Source organism: Scyliorhinus torazame, chromosome 3, assembly GCF_047496885.1.
Source record: "Scyliorhinus torazame isolate Kashiwa2021f chromosome 3, sScyTor2.1, whole genome shotgun sequence".
Taxonomy (NCBI): Eukaryota; Metazoa; Chordata; class Chondrichthyes; order Carcharhiniformes; family Scyliorhinidae; genus Scyliorhinus; species Scyliorhinus torazame.
The window spans coordinates 328,119,896-328,140,777 of record NC_092709.1 but is presented as its reverse complement, the minus strand read 5'-3'; the positions used below and the strand labels follow the sequence as shown (position 1 = coordinate 328,140,777).

At 50.0% G+C, this 20,882-nt stretch overlaps 1 protein-coding gene across 1 annotated transcript in view; it reads left to right on the top strand.

The window, feature by feature from the left end:
* The window catches only part of LOC140409433 (threonine synthase-like 2), a 61,004-nt gene that overhangs the window by 24,279 nt on the left and 15,843 nt on the right, over positions 1-20,882 (top strand). Inside the window, exons 3-4 of the mRNA XM_072497867.1 lie at positions 2,919-3,113; positions 15,626-15,778. Of these exons, the coding sequence (XP_072353968.1) occupies positions 2,919-3,113; positions 15,626-15,778 (348 nt within the window). The remainder of the gene's footprint in view (positions 1-2,918; positions 3,114-15,625; positions 15,779-20,882) is intronic.

The window sequence follows — 20,882 nt, the reverse complement described above, 5'->3', positions numbered from 1 at the left end:
ACCCTTTGCCGGTAGTGCCTGCCACGAGGCTCCACCAACTGTGGTGCTGTTCACGCAACAGCTGTAGCCCCAGGCTCCCCCTCCTCTACAGAGCAAGCTTGCACAGGGGGACCAAATACAAGAGCGATATTTTTTCAGGCTGTGTCGCATATGATCTTTTGACGTTATTTTACATCTATGTTCCCATTAGTTGCAACTTTGCCAGCTTTAACAACTTTCTCAAGTTGTTGATATTAACATATCCTCGTGTTGTGAGTTAGAATTTATCCAACAGAAAGGCAGCAGCATTCTCCAGCTCTCTGGGCCTATACAGTCTGGTTGCTTGCTGAGCCTCGGGGGTAAAGAACATGGGCGTCATTCTCCGACCCCCCGCCGGGTCGGAGAATCGCCGGGGGCTGGCGTGAATCCCGCCCCCGCCGGTTGCCGAAGTCTCCGGCACCGGATATTCGGCGGGGGCGGGAATCGGGCTGTGCCGGTTGGCAGGCCCCCCCGCTCGATTCTCCGGCCCGGATGGGCCGAAGTCCCGCCGATAAATTGCCTGTCCCGCCAGCGTGGATTAAACCACCTTTTGAACGGCGGGACAAGGCGGGGTGGGCGGGCTCCGGGGTCCTGGGGGGAGCACGGGGCGATCTGTCCCCGGGGAGTGCCCCCGCGGTGGCCTGGCCCGCGATCGTGGCCCGCCGATCCGCGGGCGAGCCTGTGCCGTGGGGGCACTCTTTCCCTTCCGCCTCCGCCACGGTCTCCACCATGGCGGAGGCGGAAGAGACTCCCTCCACTGCGCATGTGTGGGAAACTGTCAGAGGCCGCTGACGCTCCCGCGCATGCGCCGCCCAGGGATGTCATTTCCGCACCAGCTGGCGGGGCAACAAAGGCCGTTTCCGCCAGCTGGTGGGGCGGAAATTCCTCCGGCGCCGGCCTAGCCCCTCAATGTTGGGGCTCGGCCCCCAAAGATGCGGAGCATTCCGCACCTTTGGGGCGGTGCGATGCCCATCTGATTGGCGCCGTTTTGGGCGCCAGTCGGCGGACATCGCGCCGTTTCGGGAGAATTTCACCCCATGTTTCTGAAGGAGCTTGGGAACAGAGTAGCAAAGCAACTTGCGCATGTGCGTAAGGGGACAAAATAAAACACTAAAAATATTGAGCAGGGAAAGTCTCACAGTTAGTGAAATAATAATAAAAGCATTTGTACAGAGTGGGTCTCGAGGCAGTATTTAAAACTAATAATTTGGATGAGGTACTTGCAGATTCTAAAGGAGGGAATGGTGATTTCTTTAAATCAATAATGGGCATCTAAGACCTATGGCTTGTAAATCCTGCTCCATGTGGGAACTTCAGGACATTGAGGGGGGAATGTTATGGAGGCAACCGGTGTCGGCGCCATCGGCTGGAGAGCCAGCAAGACACCCGAGCTGGAAAAAGCTATTACTGTAGAGCTGGTACTGATGAAAGTTCATCTCGACCTGAAATATTGGGCCATAACCTCTGGCTCGCATCGGATAACGATGGCCTGCAGGAATTAGAAGACGTTAATATGCACTTACCTGGTGTTGAAAGCTGTGCTGAAACTCCGATGGCCGGAGCTACTTGGGGCCTGCTTCAAAAAAATCCCTGCAGGCCCTAGTTTAGCCCAGCTCCGGCGGATTCAAGGAGACCCCGCCCCCTGTTTTTAATGCACTGTCTGTCATAAAGCAGGTACGTTTAAAGGGCCTAGTGAAATTGACAGGCCAGGGAGAAGGTGAGTGTCTAATAATAATAATAACCTTTTATTGTCACAAGTATAAAGTTACTGTGAAAAGCCCCTAGTCGCCACATTCCGGCGCCTGTTCGGGTAAGCTGGTACAGGAATAGAACCCACACTCTGGCCTTGTTCTGCATCACAAACCAGCTGTCTAGCCCACTGAGCTAAACGTGTCTAAGGCAAGTGGATGAGATTTGGATGGTCAGGGGGGTTGGAGGTCAGGCAAAGGGCTAGGAGTTGGTGGGGTCAGAAGTCAGGGGCGGGAGGGTCAGAGGTCAAGGGCTGGGGGGATTGGAGGTCATGGATGCGGGAGTCAGATGTGAAGCTTCAGGGGTGTCAGGGGGGAAGGGCTCAGAAGTCGGGCATGGGGAATCAGATGTCAAGGTGGGGGTGGTGAGGTTAGGGGTGGGTAGGTTCGGAGGTGAGGTTCAGCTCATGTCCACATGTTTGGGCAGTGGGTTGGGTCTGCGGGTTGGACAGGGGTTCGGATTGGGCCTCTGTGTCGGGGGAATCCTTAGGGGGTAGGGAAAGCAGCGGGGGTGGGGTGGGGGAGGGTTGAGTAGGCCTGGGCATGGGGGAGTGTCCTGATGGGTGGGGGATGCGGAGGGAGTGCTGTGGGACGGGAATTGGTCTGCGTGTTTACAATAGGTAACCAGAAGTTAGGAGGGGGTTTAATTTTTCTAACTCTGTCAGTGTAACTATTTGTGTAACTCTGTTGGAACCATCTGAAGTTAGCGATTTAAATCACAATTCCGTATGGTTTCCAGTGCAGTGTAATTGCCCAAGTGACGTTTGTGTTTCTGGGCAACTGTGTTGCAAATCTTACCTGTGAAGTTCTGAGAGGAATTCGCCAGTGCATCTGTGGGGTATCCCGCTCCAACCCACGCTGCCAAGCTCGCAAGTTTTTTTAAAATAATTTATTTTTCCAATTAAGGGGCAAGCCACCTTGGACATCTTTGAGCCGTGGGGGTGAACCCATGCAGACACGGGGAGAATATGCAAAGTCCACATGGACAGTGACCCAGGGCCGGGATTCGAACCCGGATCCTCAGTGCCGTAGGCAACAGCGCTAACCACTGAGCCACCGTGCCACCCTTTGCCAAGCTCGGAAGTTACGGCTCAAAAATGCCGTCTTGTTTTTAATCCCAGTTTTTAACATGGCTGATTTTATCATTTTCAGACCTAATCAGCCAGGCATTCCGGAGATTTCGACACAAAGACGTCGTGGAATTAGCCAGTCTGGAAAACGGGTTGAATGTTCTGGAGCTGTGGCATGGCATGACCTATGCCTTTAAGGACCTTGCGATATCTTGTGTCGGACAGTTGCTCCAGTATTTCCTGGAGAAGAGGAAGAAGCAGGTCACTATCGTGGTAGGTAAGTGGAATATGAGGAGAGAGGTTCTTCTGCCTGAAAACCTTACAGGTTGGTTTATTTTGCATGATTCTTCTCAGATTACTTGATAAATCATTGTTTGGGCCTCAGCTGGAGTATTGTCTCCAATTCTGGGAACTTTAGGAAAGCTGCCAAGGCGTCGGAGAGGGTGTAGAGACGATGTTACGGGCAATTCAGGGAGTCAAGGCTTATGGGTGGTAGAAGGCAAAATGGAGTTGACTACAATCAGAGCAGCCAAGATCTTATTGAATGGTGGAGCAGCCTCAAGGAGCTGAATGACTTTACTCCTTCTCCTAAGTCCTATGTTCTTCTGTTTAGTCTGAGAGTTGGAGCAGAGTACGTTAAGGGGAGATTATTGGAAGTATTGAAAATGATGAGAGCTTTTGATGAGAGTTGATCGGAAGAAACTGTTTGTATTGGAAGGTAGGTTAGTAACCATGGGGATAATTCAGCCCTTTAAATACGTAAAGTAAGGCAATGTTGTGTATGCCAACAACTTGCCTTCTTGCTTCCATTAGCATGCTTGGATGCACCTTATCCAGTCCTTTCAGTATGCACACAGCCTATCCAATACCTCCTCGACATCAATTTTAAAGCCTTCAAGTGCCTGAATGATCTCCTATTCACAATGACTGCTTAAACATCTTCTTCCTTGGTAAAGAAAATATCTCAACCATGCCTCTCTCTGAAGGCATAGTTCTACTCATTGATACCCAATCGGCCCACCCATCCACTTACCACCCATTTGCTATTTATCTGCCTGCAGATTTCTTTCCCTTTTTGTGAGGTGGCAGTCTCTTCTCATAGACCTGAATTTTCAGGGGAATGGAAAGGCTCTGCGCCACCGTTCATTCTGGGAGGAACGGGTCAGACTTGCAAAGGCAGCGGCACATTTAACAGTGCAGCTGCCTTCACTGAAGAGTGATCTTGGCCACTCAGGTTTCTGAAACACACTGGGCGGAATTCTCCCCCCCCCCACGCTGGGTGAGAGAATCACCCGGGTGCCGCGCGAGTCCCGCCACTCCGTCCCGACACTCGCACGCCTCCCATCCCCCCCCCCCCCCCCCCCAAACCGGTGCGGTGCGAATCACGGCTGCCCGCTGGGAGAATCGCCGCTTGCCGTGGGCCGAGCGGCCTGCCCAACACGACAGGTTCCCGCCAGCGCCATCCACACCTGGTCACTGCCGGCGGGAACGCTGGGGGGGGGGGCGGCCTGTGGGGGAGGGGGATTCCTGCACCGACCGGCAGGGGGGAGCTCAAAAGGGGTCTGGCCCGCAATCGGTGCTCACCGATCGGCGGGCTGGCCTCTCTGAAGGAGGACCTCCTTTCCTCTGCTGCCCCGCAAGATCCATCTGACATCTTCTTGCGGGGTGGCCACGGGGAGGACGGCAACCTGCGCATGCCTCCGACGCCGGAGTGATACACTCCGGTTTTCACTCCGGCGTCGGGACTTAGTCTCCCGATGGTAGAATTGCGTCCACTGTGTGGTGTTCGTCCATTTGAGGAGAAGGTCTAAACTTAGCAGTGTTCTTTGGGGAGCTCCGGCTCTCTTTTGTTCAGCAAGCCCCGCAGAACTTCCACAAGTCCAATCACAGAAGTGTGGCTGACACCCAAGGGTCGTTGGAAGAGAAGATAATCCACCCCCTCTAATGACTCAGGGCGGAAGAGGACAACCAGGTTAAACTCTGACCAGGTTAACATTTTATGACTGAGGTGAGGAGAAATTTCTTCACCCAGAGAGTGGTGAATCTGTGGAATTTGCTACCACAGAAAGTAGTTGAGGCTAAAATGTTGTGTAATTTCAAGAATTAATTGGACATAGCTCTTGGGGTTAAAGGGATCAAGGGATAGGGGGGAAAAGGCAGGACCAGAGTATTGAACTTGATGATCAGCCATGATTATAACGAATGGTGGAGCAGGCTCATCGCTACTTTCCGGCCCCTGTTCAGGTACACTGAGGGAGAATTCAGAGTGTCCAAGTGACCTAACAGCACGTCTTTCGGGACTTGTGGGCGGAAACCGGAGGAAACCCACGCAGACACGGGGAGAACGTGCACACTCCACACAGACAGTGACCCAAGCCGGGAATCGAACCTGGGACCCTGGAGCTATGAAGCAACAGTGCTAACCACTGTGCTACTATGCCGCTCCACGAGATTTGAAATCGGGTCCTCAGATCCTGAGTCCTCGATCACCAGTCCAGTAGTGGCACAACACCATCACTTCATAAAACTCAACCTTGGTATTCCCTCTCACCCCAATGACCCCTTCTGCTCGGTGTACTAACATCATCACCACCACAGTGACCACCATGTTCCAAAATATCTCTATCCCAACCTTTAGACCTGTGATAGGCAATTTTCCATCCCCAAGAATCAGCCACGCAGGCACCTTGGCTAAATCCATGGCCATCTCTTCCATGTTCCTTATCGCCCGTAGCTTCGGGCACCCAACCCCCAGTCTGGGCCCTCGAGTCCTGCAGATACAACATGAAGGGCAGCACGGTAGCACAGTGGCTAGCATTGTTGCTTCACAGCTCCAGGGTCCCAAGTTCGATTCCCGGCTTAGGTCACTGTCTGTGTGGAATCTGCACGTTCTCCTCATGCCTGCATGGGTTTCCTCCGCGTGCTCCGGTTTCCTCCCGCAAGTCCGGAAAGACGTGCTGTAAGGTAATTTAGACATTCTGAATTCTCCCTCCGTGTACCCGAACAGATGCCGGAATGTGGCGACGAGGGGCTTTTCACAGTAACCAGTAACGTCATTGCAGTGTTAATGTAAGCCTACTTGTGACAATAAAGATTATTACTAAAGAGTAATGTTGGCCTAACTGAATGAAAATGAAAAATGAAAATCACTTATTGTCACAAGTAGGCTTCAAATGAAGTTACTGTGAAAAGTCCCTAGTCGCCACATTCCGGCGCCTGTTCGGGGAGGCTGGTACGGGAATTGAACCGTGCTGCTGGCCTGCCTTGGTCTGCTTTAAAAGCCAGCGATTTAGCCCAGTGTGCTAAACTAGCCCATAAACTGTACCCCTAAACTGTAATATTGCAACGCAATTGACAAGGCAGTGTTGAAACACAACAGAGGTTTAGTGAACTGAGGTGAACTATATACGCTGGACGGCACAACTAATACACAAGCCTTATTCCCATGACTTCTGGGCTAACTCTGATCATGCCCTAACGGCCAGAATTGCACCTAAACTCCTGATAGGCTTACGTTTGTGCACAGTTTTCACATAGGCTCTAGGCCATTACGAGACCCGCGAAGTATCGTTCCTTAAAGGGACATGCTACCTCACAAATGTATAGTGCCACAGGGACTACTCTCTTGTACGTGTACAGTGTTCACCTAGGGTGTGCACACCTGCAGGAGCATCTTGGAATACAAGTCCCCATACTATAGGTGTGGTATGTGCCTGGCCTACCACCATAAGTGCAGCATTCAGATGGGAACAATCTCAGGACCCCTGTGTGTTTGTGCTGAGAAACGCATCTTCCCGGAATACAGCAGGTCATGGAACCTCTTGCTACATTGAATTCATGAGTCTACGTGGTCATCTGCTGTGCTTACGGTAGTGGTTATCTCTTGCCATGCCACCTTGCTTTCTGTGGGCAGGTTCTATAACTAGGTGGATATTACATTGTGTCCCATCCCTGGATCTCCTCCTCCAGGATCTGGAGGTCCTGAGGTGGGGTGTGGCCCCTCCTACTCCTTCTCCAGTTTTCCTCCTGTGAGACGTTCTGGCTTGAGAAATGGACACACACACATGCTTCCATACACGAGCCACGTTCTCTATCTCATCAATGCCTAATATTGGCAGGATCTGGTGATGCAGAGGGTCTGGATGAATTCTATGGCTTTGGTTCCTGTCACTCCCAGATGGCATGCTGTGCTCCTGATATCTATCACTACCCTGCTGGCTTGCTCCTCCTGAGCCTCATTGTTATGCCATGAGATTGTGCAGCTGGAGGTCTTGGTCAAGGCTGAATATGAGAGGAGTGGAGAGAGGGAATATGGAAGGGCAAAGGGGTGTGGTAAATGTGGTGTGTGTCAGTCATCCTCTGGGGCATTATAGCAACCAAAGTCAAGAATTTGGTGAGCAGTTGGTGCTGCCAAGATGCTGCCATTTCCATACCTGTGTCCTGTGAAGCTTTACCAGCCGGAACCTGGTTGAATGTGCTCCTCCATTACAATGTGAGTGGGCACCAACAATGGTTATATTTCTCACTGGAAAGCCCATGAAGGGCCATCTCTTCCATCGTCAGAACCGGTTGGACAGTTATTGCTGTTTCTCACCCGGTTATTGAATGCGTCTCCTCCAAGCAACAGTAGCATTCCCATCCGCTTCCTGTCTCACGGCAGGGACTCCTTTTAATCTCGCCTGAGTCACGTAGCCCGCACTGGCCCCGTCTCTGCCTCTCCATTACCTCAGGGTCACCCAGCCTGACTCCAGTTAGTATCCCTATGGAACTATTCTTACTTTGGATTGTACTTTGATCTTTTCCATAGTCAGCCGTAACCTTATGATACAATGATCACCGTCTCCTTAAATGTTCCTCTACTTAAATTTGATCCACTTGGCTCACCTCATCCTTGAGGACCAGGCCCCACAGTACCTCCTTTCTTGTTGGATTGGAAACGCACTCTTTTAATTTGGGGCTGTCTCAGGAGACATTGGTTTCTTATCTCAGAAAAGATTTTGCAGGAGGGAGTGGTCTTTCCTTCAAAATCTTTATCCGACATTCAAGATTGTTACACATCAGGACATGGCGCCAGTTCCTCTCTCAGTGAGAGACAACACTATGACATTACCCTACAAATACTGTTTGCAGAAAGTTCTCCTGATTACAGATTTATTAACTCTTGTCCCTCTGCCCTTTACACTTCTGCTCTCCCAGTCTATATTTGGATAATAGAAGCTTCCATTTAAGCTACTCTATAATTCTTGCACTTCTCTGTCATTTCTTTGCAAATATTTTCCTCAGCATCTTTCCTACTAGTTGTTGGCCTCTAGACTGCCTTGTTGGGTGTTCCGATGCACAAATGATCCAACACGGCTGTAGATGGTACAACTCTGTTTTATTGTCTTAAACAACGACAACTACTTACTGCTGGCTTAGGTTCGTGCTTCACCAGCGTGGACCCAGCCCTATCACTATCTTGATGAGGCACTCAGCACATGGTCTATGTCTGAGTGGCACGCTGTGAGCTCTGAGCTATCTCCTGGTAGAATGAGCGGGAACTGTGATGTTCCCTGTTTTATAGTACGTGTGCTCTCACTGGTGATTGGCTGCGATGTTGTGTGTGTGTTGGTTGGTCCAACTACCTGTCCATCAGTGTGTGTGTGATTGCACCATGATATGCTGATGTGGATATCATGACATCCCCCCCTTTCACAAGGATATGTGCCTACATGCTAATAAATAGAAATGTGTACTGAATGCATCTGAGTATGTGTGTGCAATATTTACAACATGTACATGAGGCTAAACTATATACATAGGAAGGTGTCAGGTGCAACAGAGCAATGAGGTTGTACCAATAACAGTACAAATGCAATCAGCAAACGACGGGAGAAAACTTCTGGAACAATAAACGACAAGAGAGAAACACGTTAACAGTACTGTAAAACAATTCAGTGAGTCCAATGTGCCATCAGGCTCAAAGGTCAAGTCTCTCAGGTGGGCGACGAATTCGGGTTGACCGCCTCAAGGGTGGGTCAGGATCCACCGGCTGAGGAATTCGCCTGGCCAGGGGCGAGAGAGGAAGAGGCAAAGTGGCAGGAAGCTCAACGAAGTTGACATCAGGGAACAGGAGGGCGTGGCACCGCCGGTGTATGATCTCGTAGCGAGCACGGAACCAGACGAAGGGCCAGCCATTACGGCGGCGAATGGAGCCATCAGGCATGCGAACCAGGAACGAGCGGGGAGCCACGTGGCGGAGAACTTCGGCGGTTGCCGACCAGCCACCCGCCGGCAGGTGTATGCGGACGTTGTCTCCAGGCCCGAGGGCAGGAAGATCAGTCGCCCGAGCGTCATGTGCCACCTTCTGCTGAGCACGCTGTTGTTGCATCCTCCGCAGTACTGGAGCATGGTCGGGTTCAGGAACATGAATGGATGGCACAGTGTTCCTGAGGGTGCGACCCATCAACAGCTGGGCTGGCGAGAGGACCGTGGACAGTGGGGCTGAGCGATAGGCCAGCAGGGCTAAACAGAAATCAGATCCAGCATCAGCAGCCTTGCAGAGGAGCCGCTTCACAATGTGGACGCCCTTTTCCGCCTTGCCATTCGACTGGGGATGCAAGGGACTGGACGTCACGTGCGTGAAGTTGTAAAAGTGGCAAAGGAAGACCATTCTTGGCTCACAAAGCAAGGCCCATTGTCAGACATGACGGTGAGCCGAATTCCATGGTGAGCAAAGGTTTCTTTGCATGCCCGGATGACAGCTGATGACGTTGTGTCGTGCAGGCGTATGACCTCCGGATAATTTGAGAAGTAGTCAATCAGAATGATGTAGTCCCTGCCGAGCGCATGAAAGAGGTCCACACCCACCTTCGCCCAGGGGGACGTTACCAACTCATGGGGCTGAAGTGTCTCAGGGGGTTGCGCCGGCTGAAACCTTTGACAGGTGGGGCAGTTGAGCACCATGTTGGCGATGTCGTCGCTGATGCCCGGCCAGTACACAGCCTCTCGGGCCCTCCGCCTGCACTTTTCAACTCCGAGATGGCCTTCGTGTAATTGTTCAAGGACCAGCCTGTGCATGCTGTGTGGGATCACGATCCGGTCCAACTTCAAGAGGACACCATCAATGACGGCCAAGTCGTCCTGGACATTGTAAAATTGTGGGCACTGTCCCTTGAGCAATCCTTCCGTCATGTGGCGCATTACACGCTGTAGAAGGGGGTCAGCCGCAGTCTCACGGCGAATGTGGGCCAGACGTGCATCAGTGGCCGGCAGATTGGCCGATGTGAAGGCTACTTGTGCGTCGACCTGACAAACGAACCCCTCCGATTCGGGTGGTGTGTTCTCTGCCCTGGACAGAGCATCTGCAATGATGAGATCCTTCCCTGGGGTGTAGACAAGTTGGAAGTCGCACCTCCAGAGCTTGAGCAGAATGCGCTGGAGGCGAGGCGTCATATCGTTGAGGTCCTTCTGAATGATGCCGACCAGGGGGCGATGGTCGGTCTCCACAGTGAACCGCGGAAGACCATATACATAATCGGGGAATTTGTCGATGCCGGTCAACAAGCCTCGGCACTCCTTCTCAATCTGCGCATAGTGCTGTTCTGTGGGGGTCATGGCCCGCGACGCATAGGCGACCGGGGCCCATGATGCAGTGTCGTCCCGTTGCAGGAGTACCGCCCCAATGCCGGACTGGCTGGCGTCAGTTGAGAGCTTTGTGTCCCGAGTGGTGTCGAAAAATGCCAGTACCGGGGCGGTGGTGAGTTGACCTTGAGCTCCTCCCCTTCACTCTGGTGTGCGGGCAGCCACTGGAATTCCGTTGTCTTTTTGACCAGGTGGCGCAGAGCAGTCGTGTGTGAGGCAAGGTTAGAAATGAACTTCCCCAGGAAGTTGACCATCCCGAGAAAGCGCAGCACTGCCTTCTTGTCTGACGGCTGCTGCATGGCTGCGATGGCTGCCACTTTGTCGGCATCCGGCCATATACCTGACCGGGAGATGTGGTCCCCCAAAAACTTCAGCTCAGTCTGGCCAAAAGAGCACTTGGCTCGGTTGAGGTGCAGGCCCTGATCTCTTATCCGTGCAAAGACACGCTGGAGATGACTGATGTGCACCTGTGGTGTGGTGGATCAGATGATAACGTCGTCTACGTAGACGCGTACCCCTTCGATGCTCTCCATCATTTGTTCCATGATGCTATGGAACACCTTGGAGGCCGAGATGATGCCGAATGGCATCCTATTGCAGCAGTATCTGCCAAATGGAGTGTTGAAAGTGCACAGCTTCCTGCTGGACTGATCCAATTGAATCTGCCAAAAACCCTTTGAGGCATCAAGCTTGGTGAATATTTTTGCCCGAGCAATGTCGCTCGTGATTTCTTCTCGTTTGGGTATGGGGTAGTGTTCCCTCATGATGTTGTTATTCAAGTCTTTTGGGTCGATACAGATCCGGAGTTCGCCGGAGGGCTTCTTGACGCACACCATGGAGCTGACCCATAGCGTTGGCTCCGTGACCCGGGAAAGCACTCCTTGGTCCTGCAGGTCCTGCAGCTGCTGCTTGAGGCGGTCCTTGAGTGGTGCTGGGACTCTACGAGGTGCATGAATGACCAGGGTGGCGTCCGGTTTGAGCCGTATTCTGTACTTGTAGGGCAGTGTGCCCATGCCCTCGAAAACCTCCTGGTTGTGCGCGAGGAGTGAGTGGAGCTGCGCCCTAAAGTCTGCATCCGGGAAATCGGACGTGCCTTCTGGAGACAGAGTGTGTACCCGCTGAACGAGGTGGAGGATCTTGCACGCCTGTGCGCCTAACAGAGAGTCCTTCGAGGACCCAACTAATTCAAACGACAATGTAGCTTTGTGTGAGTTGTGTGTAACATCGAGCTGGCAGGACCCCGTGGCCGGGATCACGTTTCCATTGTAGTCAACCAGCTGACAGTGGGATGGCAGAATCGGTGGTTTAACCTTCAAGGTCTGAAAGGCTGACAATGCAATGAGATTGGCGGAGGGACCAGTGTCCAAGCGAAATGTGATCTGTGATCGGTTGACCGTTAGGTGGCACACCACTCATCGCCCGGATCAATGCTGTGCACTGGGAGCGGCTGGTGGTTCCGACGTGGGGTTCTTGTGGATTACTGCAACGCGGAAGGGCTCCTTGTCTTCGGTATCATTGGTCTGCATACTGTCAGGGTATGACTCAGTGTAGGGGGGCTGAATTGCCCGCACGTCCCTGCGAGGCTGGCGGAATTGTTGGGAGTTGGCAGGTTGAGCTGCTCGACAGCAGGCAGCGTAGTGGCCCATCCTGCCACAGCGGAGGCATTGTCGCGCTTTGGCCGGACATTGCCGCTTTAAATGTACGTCGTGACGTCATGGCGCCACTGCGCATGCGCGGTGCGGTCCTGCGTAGAGCGCATCACGTCCTTCTGCGTGAACGTCCCCTCTTTTGCCGCGTACAAGTGCGTGAGGCCTCGGAAAACGCATGAAATGGCCGCCCTCGTCCGGGCCACGGGCCGGGAGGAACTCGATCGACTGGACCCGCTCGCCTCGTAGGACCCGTGCCGTGCCGTTTCGGCCACCTGGTAATGGGAGTACCGACTGGTCGCGTTCTCATGGAGGACGCAGGTCTCGATGGCAGTCGCTAGGGTGAGGCGCTTAATTTTGAGGAGCTGCTGGCGTAGGGTGCCCGAGGTGACCCCAAAAACTATCTGATCCCGAATCATGGAGTCGGAGGTGGCCTCATAGCCGCAGGACTGTGCGAAGATACGGAGGTGTGTCAAGTAAGATTGAAAAGGCTCATCCTTACGCTGCAGGCGCTGCTGGAAAAGGTACCTCTCGAAGCTCTCATTGACTTCCACGCTGAAGTGTTCCTCGAACTTTAGAAGCACTGTCTTATATTTAGTCTTGTCCTCGCCTTTCGCGAATGCCAGGGAGTTGTAGATGTGGATGGCGGGTTGCACCGCCGTGGAGAGGAGGAAGACGATCTTCCTGGTGTCCGATGCATTCTCCTTGTCTGTGGCTTCTAGGAAGAGCTGGATGCGCTGTTTAAACAGCTTCCAGTTGACGCCGAGATTTCCAGTGATTTGGAGCGGCTGCGGCGGGCTGATGGTGTCCATGGAGCAGGATGGCGGATTTCTGAAAGGGTGCAGGTCGGTCTCACAGTCGCGGGTTAGCTTCCCCTACTGGTATCATGTCGTGTTGGGTGTTCCGATGCACAAATGATCCAACACAGCTGTAGATGGTACAACTCTGTTTTATTGTCTTAAACAACGACAACTACTTACTGCTGGCTTAGGTTCGTGCTTCACCAGCTAACCTGTGGACCCAGCCTTATCACTATCTTGATGAGGCACTCAGCACATGGTCTATGTCTGAGTAGCATGCTGGGAGCTCTGTGCTCTAAGCTATCTCCTGGTAGAATGAGCGGGAACTGTGGTGTTCCCTGTTTTATAGTGCGTGTGCTCTCACTGGTGATTGGCTGCGATGTGTGTGCGTTGGTTGGTCCAACTACCTGTCCATCAATGTGTGTGTGATTGCACCATGATATGCTGATGTGGATATCATGACATAGACTTTTTTTTAAATTCGGCTTTGCGATGTGGGCATCGCAGGAATTTGTTGCCCCTCCCTAATTGTCCTGAGTAGCATTTTAAAGTCAACCACATTGCTGTGGATCTGGAGTCAAATGTAGGCTTTCCTTCCCTAAAGGGCATTTGTGGACCAGATAGGTTTTATTAGCTAGTTTTATTTAGTAACTATTGAACAGACGTGACTATCTCACTAAAACCAGTGGTACGAGGTTAGTCACAAGGATAACTCTTTCTGTAATTGTGATGAATCATTTTGAAGGACCACTATTCTAGCTTATTTTATTTCCAATAGCCATCGCTGGCATGTCCAACCTTTTTACGTCTGCTGAACACAATGTCCTACATAGACTTTCTTTATGCTGCATGCATACTGTGCTGACATTAAGATTTGTCTCCCACTTTCCTACACTCATTAATTATTTCTTAAAATCTTGACTTACTCATCAGCACCAGCTTGCATTCATATAGCACTATTAATGTTGTTTAAAAAGTGGCATTCACAGGAACGTAATCAGACAAAAAAGAATTGACATTGAGCCAAGAATTGACTTGACCAAAAATGTGGTCAAAGAGATTAAAGGGGCATCTTAAAAGAGAAGATAAGGGGAGAAATTCCTGGCCTTTGCGTTAAGACTGCCGAAGATGCAGAGCAAAGGAATTGAGGGCTGCTCAAAAGACTAGAATTGGAGGAATGTAGAGTTCTGAGGACTGGAGGAGCTGGGAAGAGGTGAGGCTAGGGAGGAATTTGAACACATAATTGACAATTTTCCAGGATTTAGATGTTTCAGGCGGGATAGAGGGGGATGTAAAAGGGGTGGCGAGTTGCGCTACTGGTCAGGGAGAATATCACAGCTGTAATGCGGGAGGACACCTCAGAGGGCAGCGAGGCTATGTGGGTAGAGATCAGCAATAAGAAGGGTGCAGTCACAATGTTGGGGGTTTACTACAGGCCTCCCAACAGCCAGCGGGAGATAGAGGAGCAGATAGGTAGACAGATTTTGGAAAAGAGTAAAAACAACAGGGTTGTGGTGATGGGAAACTTCAACTTCCCCAATATTGACTGGGACTCACTTAGTGCAAGGGGCTTAGATGGGGCAGAGTTTGTAAGGAGCATCCAGGAGGGCTTCTTAAAACAATATGTAGACAGTCCAACTAGGGAAGGGGCTGTACTGGATCTGGTATTGGGGAATGAGCTCGGCCAGGTAGTAGAAGTTTCTGTAGGGGAGCATTTCAGGAACCTTATAGAACCTTAGTTAGGCCACACTTGGAGTATAGTGTTCAATTCTGGTCGCCACACTACCAGAAGGATGTGGAGGCTTCAGAGAGGGTGCAGAAGAGATTTACCAGGATGTTGCCTGATATGGAGGGCATTAGCGATGAGGAGTGGTTGAATAAGCTCGGTTTGTTCTCACTGGAACGATGGAAGTTGAAGGGCGACCTGATAGAGGTATACAAAATTATGAGGGGCATAAACAGAGTGGATAGTGAGAGGCTTTTCCCCAGGGTAGAGGGGTCAATTACTAGGGGGCATAGGTTTAAGGTGCGAGTGGCAAGGTTTAGAGTAGATGTACGAGGCAAGTTTTTTACACAGAGGGTAGTGGGTGCCTGGATCCCGCTGCCAGCGGAGGTGGTGGAAGCAGGGACGATAGTGACATTTAAGGGGCATCTTGACAAATACATGAATAGCTTGGGAATAGAGAGATACGGACCCAGGAAGTGTAGCAGATTGTAGTTTAGTCGGGCAGCATGGTCGGCACGGGCTTGGAGGGCCGAAGGGCCTGTTCCGGTGCTGTACTTTTCTTTGTTCTTTGTTTGTTCTTTAAGTTTGTGTCATTGAGAGATCGAGAGCCAATGTAGTCAACATAAGGTTAATGAGTGAACAGGACTTAATTTTAGTTTCATGGGGTATGGGTGTCACTGGGAAGGCCAACATTTGTTGCCCACCCTAATTACCCTTGAACTGGGTGGCTTGTTAGGCCATTTCAGAGGACAGTTCAGCATCAACCACTTTACTGTGGATCTGGAGTCACATATAGACCAGACCAGGTAAGGACGGCAGATTTCCTTCCGCAAGGGACATTACGGTAATACCGTAATACCGAGTACCATGTACAGGTTTTCTTAATCGCTTGATTTATTGTTTTCTTTCTATCGTGACTACTGCCTGGGTTCTCTGAAACTTAAACCATTAGCTTCAACAAAGCAAAAAGTCATCAACTTGATCTCAACCATAGGAACATCAGGAGACACTGGCAGCGCTGCCATTGAGAGTGTCCGGGGCGTGGACAACGTGAATATCATCGTGCTGCTGCCAAGTGGTCGATGTAGTCCAATTCAAGAGTTGCAGATGACGACCGTCATTGAAGATAACGTCCACGTTTTTGCAGGTTAGTAACTGTTTCCTATTCATGACACTGACATTTTGCGGGGACTTTGCGAGGTCTTTTCACATCAGCAGGAGTCTGCATAGAGTCACCAAATGCTGGATAATGGCGAGCTACCCATTGAGAGATTGGTACCTGGAAAATCAGAGGCAAGCACAACTCGATTTTCCAATGTGCTTTGGCTAGGAGTGAAGTCCTCCTAATGGCACAGAGCTACATCACATCCAATATCTATATTGACATATAAAGAACAAAGAAGGAACTTTCATTTAAGTAGAATGAGTAAACTGACCCCCCCCCCCCCCCCCCCCCCCACTCACCAAGCACTTTACAAGGTATTTGAAACATTTGCATTTGTATGGGAGAAAGAGGAGAGGAGTTGGCCTAATTTACAGACCCAGGATCAATGGGCCTCCTTCTGCCTGGATAATTCCATGGGGATGAAATTGGTCTATGCCAGCAATGCTAAAAGGACTCCGAGTGAATCGACGGCATGTTAAGCACTGCGCCAGTGTTTATTTCCATTGACTTGGAAAATATTACCAACAGTTTTAATATAAAACCCTGGCAGTGATACTCACAACAAATGTCCAAGAAGAGACTGGACTATTGTTCTGTAAACTTCAGTGGAAGCAAAATCAGGTGCAGTGGAAAATTCAATACATATTTGTGACATGCCTGTATTTCACTTGGTATCACCCAATTTCACCCCATATATGCCCAGTTGCTCTCTACTGTATTCAGGGCGGTGGTAACAGCAACAGGCAAGATCCTTTCTGTTGCCTGCAGTGACCTAAAATGTGGGCTAATAAAACTTAAAACATTGAACAGTAGTGATGATTCTATATTAATTTGTTTTTGTTGGAGATACAGACCAATTCCACCACGCATTTTATTGCATTTTGGCTACTTATGAAGCAGTGGTTTCATTACATAATTGAAAATGACTCAGGGAAGCTGGTGGAATTTAAATTCAATTCATCAAATCCAGAATTATAAAGCTAGTCTCTGTTATAGTGACCATAAAACTATCATTACCTGTTGTAGTAGCCCAGCTTGTGAACTAATGCAAGGAAATCTGCAGTCCTCACCTGGTCTGGTCTACTTTTGACTCCTGTTCCACACCAATGCGGTTGACTCTTAACTGCCCTCTGAAATGGTCAAGCAAGCCACTCAATCCATAGAACAAAGAACAATACAGCACAGGAACAGGCCCTTCGGCCCTCCAAGCCTGTACCGGTCATGATACCAACCTTTGCCAAAACCCTCAGCACTTCCTTGTGCCGTATCCCTCTATACCCATCCTATCAATGTGTTTGTCAAGATGCCTTTTGAACGCCGTTAATGCAAGGTTAATACAACACTGGCATGACTTGCCAGTTTTTATACTCGATGCCCCGTCCAATGAAGGCAAGCATTCTGTATGCTTTCTTGACACCCTTGTCCACTTGTGTTGCCGCTCACAAAGATCTGTGGACCTGCACGCCCAGATCTCTCTGACTTTCTATATTCCTCAGAGTTTTGCCATTTACGGTATATTTCCCCTCTATGTTAGACTTACCAAAATGCATTACCTCACATTTGGCCGGATGAAACTCCATTTGCCATTTCTCTGCCCAAGTCTCCAACCTATCCATGTCCTGCTGTATCTTCTGACAATCCTCAACACTATCTGCCACGCCACCAACCTTGGTGTCATCCGCAAACTTACTAATCAGACCGGCTACATTTTCCTCCAAATCTTTTATGTACACAACAAACAACAGAGGCCCCAGCACAGATCCCTGTGGAACACCACTAGTCACACTCTACCATTCAGAAAAACACCCATCTACTGCTACCTTTGCCTTCTTTGACCGATAGAACATAGAACATAGAACATTACAGCGCAGTACAGGCCCTTCAGCCCTCGATGTTGTGCTGACCTGTGAAACCACTCTAAAGCCCATCTACACTATTCCCTTATCGTCCATATGTCTATCCAATGACCATTTGAATGCCCTTAGTGTTGGCGAGTCCACTACTGTTGCAGGCAGGGCATTCCATGCCCTTACTACTCTCTGAGTAAAGAACCTACCTCTGACATCTGTCTTATATCTATCTCCCCTCAATTTAAAGCTATGTCCCCTCGTGCGAGACATCACCATCCGAGGAAAAAGACTCTCACTGACCACACTATCCAATCCTCTGATCATCTTGTATGCCTCAATTAAGTCACCTCTTCACCTTCTTCTCTCTAACGAAAACAGCCTCAAGTCTCTCAGCCTTTCCTCATAAGATCTTCCCTCCATACCAGGCAACATTCTGGTAAATCTCCTCTGCACCCTTTCCAATGTTTCCACATCGTTCCTATAATGCGGCGACCAGAATTGCACGCAATACTCCAAATGCGGCCGCACCAGAGTTTTGTACAGCTGCAACATGACCTCATGGCTCCGAAACTCAATCCCACTACCAATAAAGGCTAACACACCGTACGCCTTCTTAACAACCCTCTCAACCTGGGTGGCAACTTTCAGGGATCGTCATCCACATACTTACCATTAGCCCAGTACTCTGTCTTCCTGTTATTCCTTCCAAAATGAATCACCTCACACTTTTCTGCATTAAACTCCATTTGCCACCTCTCAGCCCAGCTCTGCAGCTTATCTATGTCCCTCTGTAACTTGTAACATCCTTCCGCACTGTCCACAACTCCACTTTAGTGTCATCTGCAAATTTACTCACCCATCCTTCTACGCCCTTGTCCAGGTCATTTATAAAAATGACAAACAGCAATGGCCCCAAAATAGATCATTGTGGTACACCACTAGTAACTGGACTCCAGTCTGAACATTTCCCATCAACCACCACACTTTGTCTTCTTCCAGCTAGCCAATTTCTGATCCAAACTGCTAAATCACCCTGAATCCCATGCCTCCGTATTTTCTGCAATAGCCTACCGTGGGGAACCTTATCAAATGCTTTACTGAAATCCATATGCACCACATCAACTGCTTTACCCTCATCCACCTGTTTGGTCACCTTCTCAAAGAACTCAATAAGGTTTGTGAACTCAATAAGGTTCTGTATCCACCTGACCACTTCACATCTGATCCCATGTGACTTCACCTTTTGTACTAGTCTGCCATGAAGCACCTTGGCAAAAGCTTTACTGAAGTCCATGTAAACAACATCCACTGCCCTCCCCTCATGAATCATCTTTGTCACCTCCTCAAAAAGTTCGATCAAGTTAGTGAGGCATGACCTCCCCTTCACAAAACCACTCTGTCTATCACTAATGAGTCCATTTGTTTCCAAATGGGTATAAATCCTGTCCCTGAGAATTCTCTCCAATAATTTACCGACCTCCAACGTGAGGCTCACCGGCCTATAGTTTCCAGGATTATCTCTGCTACCATTCTTAAACAGCGGTACCATATTAGCTATTCTCCAGTCCTCTGGGATCTCCCCTGTAGCCAATGAGGATACAAATATGTCAGTCAAGGCCCCAGCAATTTCCTTCCTTGCTTCCCTCAATGTTCTGGGATAAATCCCATCCGACCCATGAGACTTATCTACCTCAATATCTTTCCAAAGACCCAATGCCTCCTCCTTTTCAATGTTTCTGAAATAAATTCAGAGTACCCAATTATTTTTTTTCCAATTAAGGGGCAATTTAGCGTGGCCAATCCACCTAACCAGCACATCTTTGGGTTGTGGGGGTGAAACCCACGCAGACATGGGGAGAATGTGCAAATTCCACATGGGCAGTGACCCAGGGCTGGAATTTGAACCCGGGTCCTCAGCGTTGCAGTCCCAGTGCTATCCACTGCACCACATGCTGCCCTCTCCTTTTCAAGGTTAACATGATCCAGACTGTCCACATGCCCTACCCAAGAATCAACTTCCACAAAGTCCCTTTCTTTGGTGAACACTGACGCAAAGTACTCATTTAGTACCTTGCCCATTTCCTCTGGCTCAACACATAGATTCCCCCCACTGTCCTTAAGTGGTCCAATCCTTTCCCTGGCCACCCTCTTGGTTTTTACATGAGAATAAAAAGCTTTTGGATTCACCTTAATCCTACTTGCGAAGGACTTTTCATGACCCCTCCTAGCTTCCCGCGTCAGCACATAGAACATACAGTGCAGAAGGAGGCCATTTAGCCCATCGAGTCTGCACCGACCCACTTAAGCCCTCACTTCCACCCTATCCCCCTAACCCAATAATCCCTCCTAACCTTTTTTGGATACTAAGGGCAATTTACCATGGCCAATCCACCTAACCTGCACATCTTTGGACTGTGGGAGGAAACTGGAGCACCCGGAGGAAACCCACGCAGACACAGGGGTCACATGCAAATTCCGCACAGACAGTGATTGTCTGTGCGATTGCACGGGCCATCGAACCTGGGACCCTGGCGCTGTGAAGCCACAGTGCTAACCACTTCAAGTGGTTCCTAGTACCTTCAAGTACCTTCCTACTTTCTTTATACTCCTCAAAGGTTTCAACCGTCCCCACCCTTCTAGACTGTACAAAAGTGTTCTTTTTCTTTCTGACGAAGTTTACAATATCCTCGTTATCCAAGGCTCCGTGAACTTCCCATATTTATCCTTCGTTCTCTCAGGAACGTGACGTTCCTGAATCCTAATTAACTGTCGCTTGAAAGACTCCCGCATGTCTGATGTTGATTTACCCTCCAACAGCCGCACCCAATCCAAATTCTTCAATTCCGGTCTAATGTTATCATAATTTGCCTTTCCCCAGTTTAGCACCTTAACGCATTTACTATTGTCACAAGGCTTACATTAATACTGCAATGGAGTTACTGTGAAAGTCCCCTAGTCGCCACACTCCGGCACCTGTTCGGGTACACTGAGGGAGAATTCAGAATCAAGGGCAATTAGGGATGGACAACAAATGCTGGCCTGAGGGCAGCACGGTGGTGCAGTGGTTAGCACTGCTGCATCATGGTGCCGAAGACCCGGGTTTGATCCTGGTCCTGGGTCACTATCCGTGTGGGGTTTGCATGTTCTCCCGTGTGTGGGCCTCACCCCCACAACCCAAAAAGCTGTTCATTGTAGGTGGATTGGCCTTGCTAAATTGCTCCTAAAATTTAAATGCT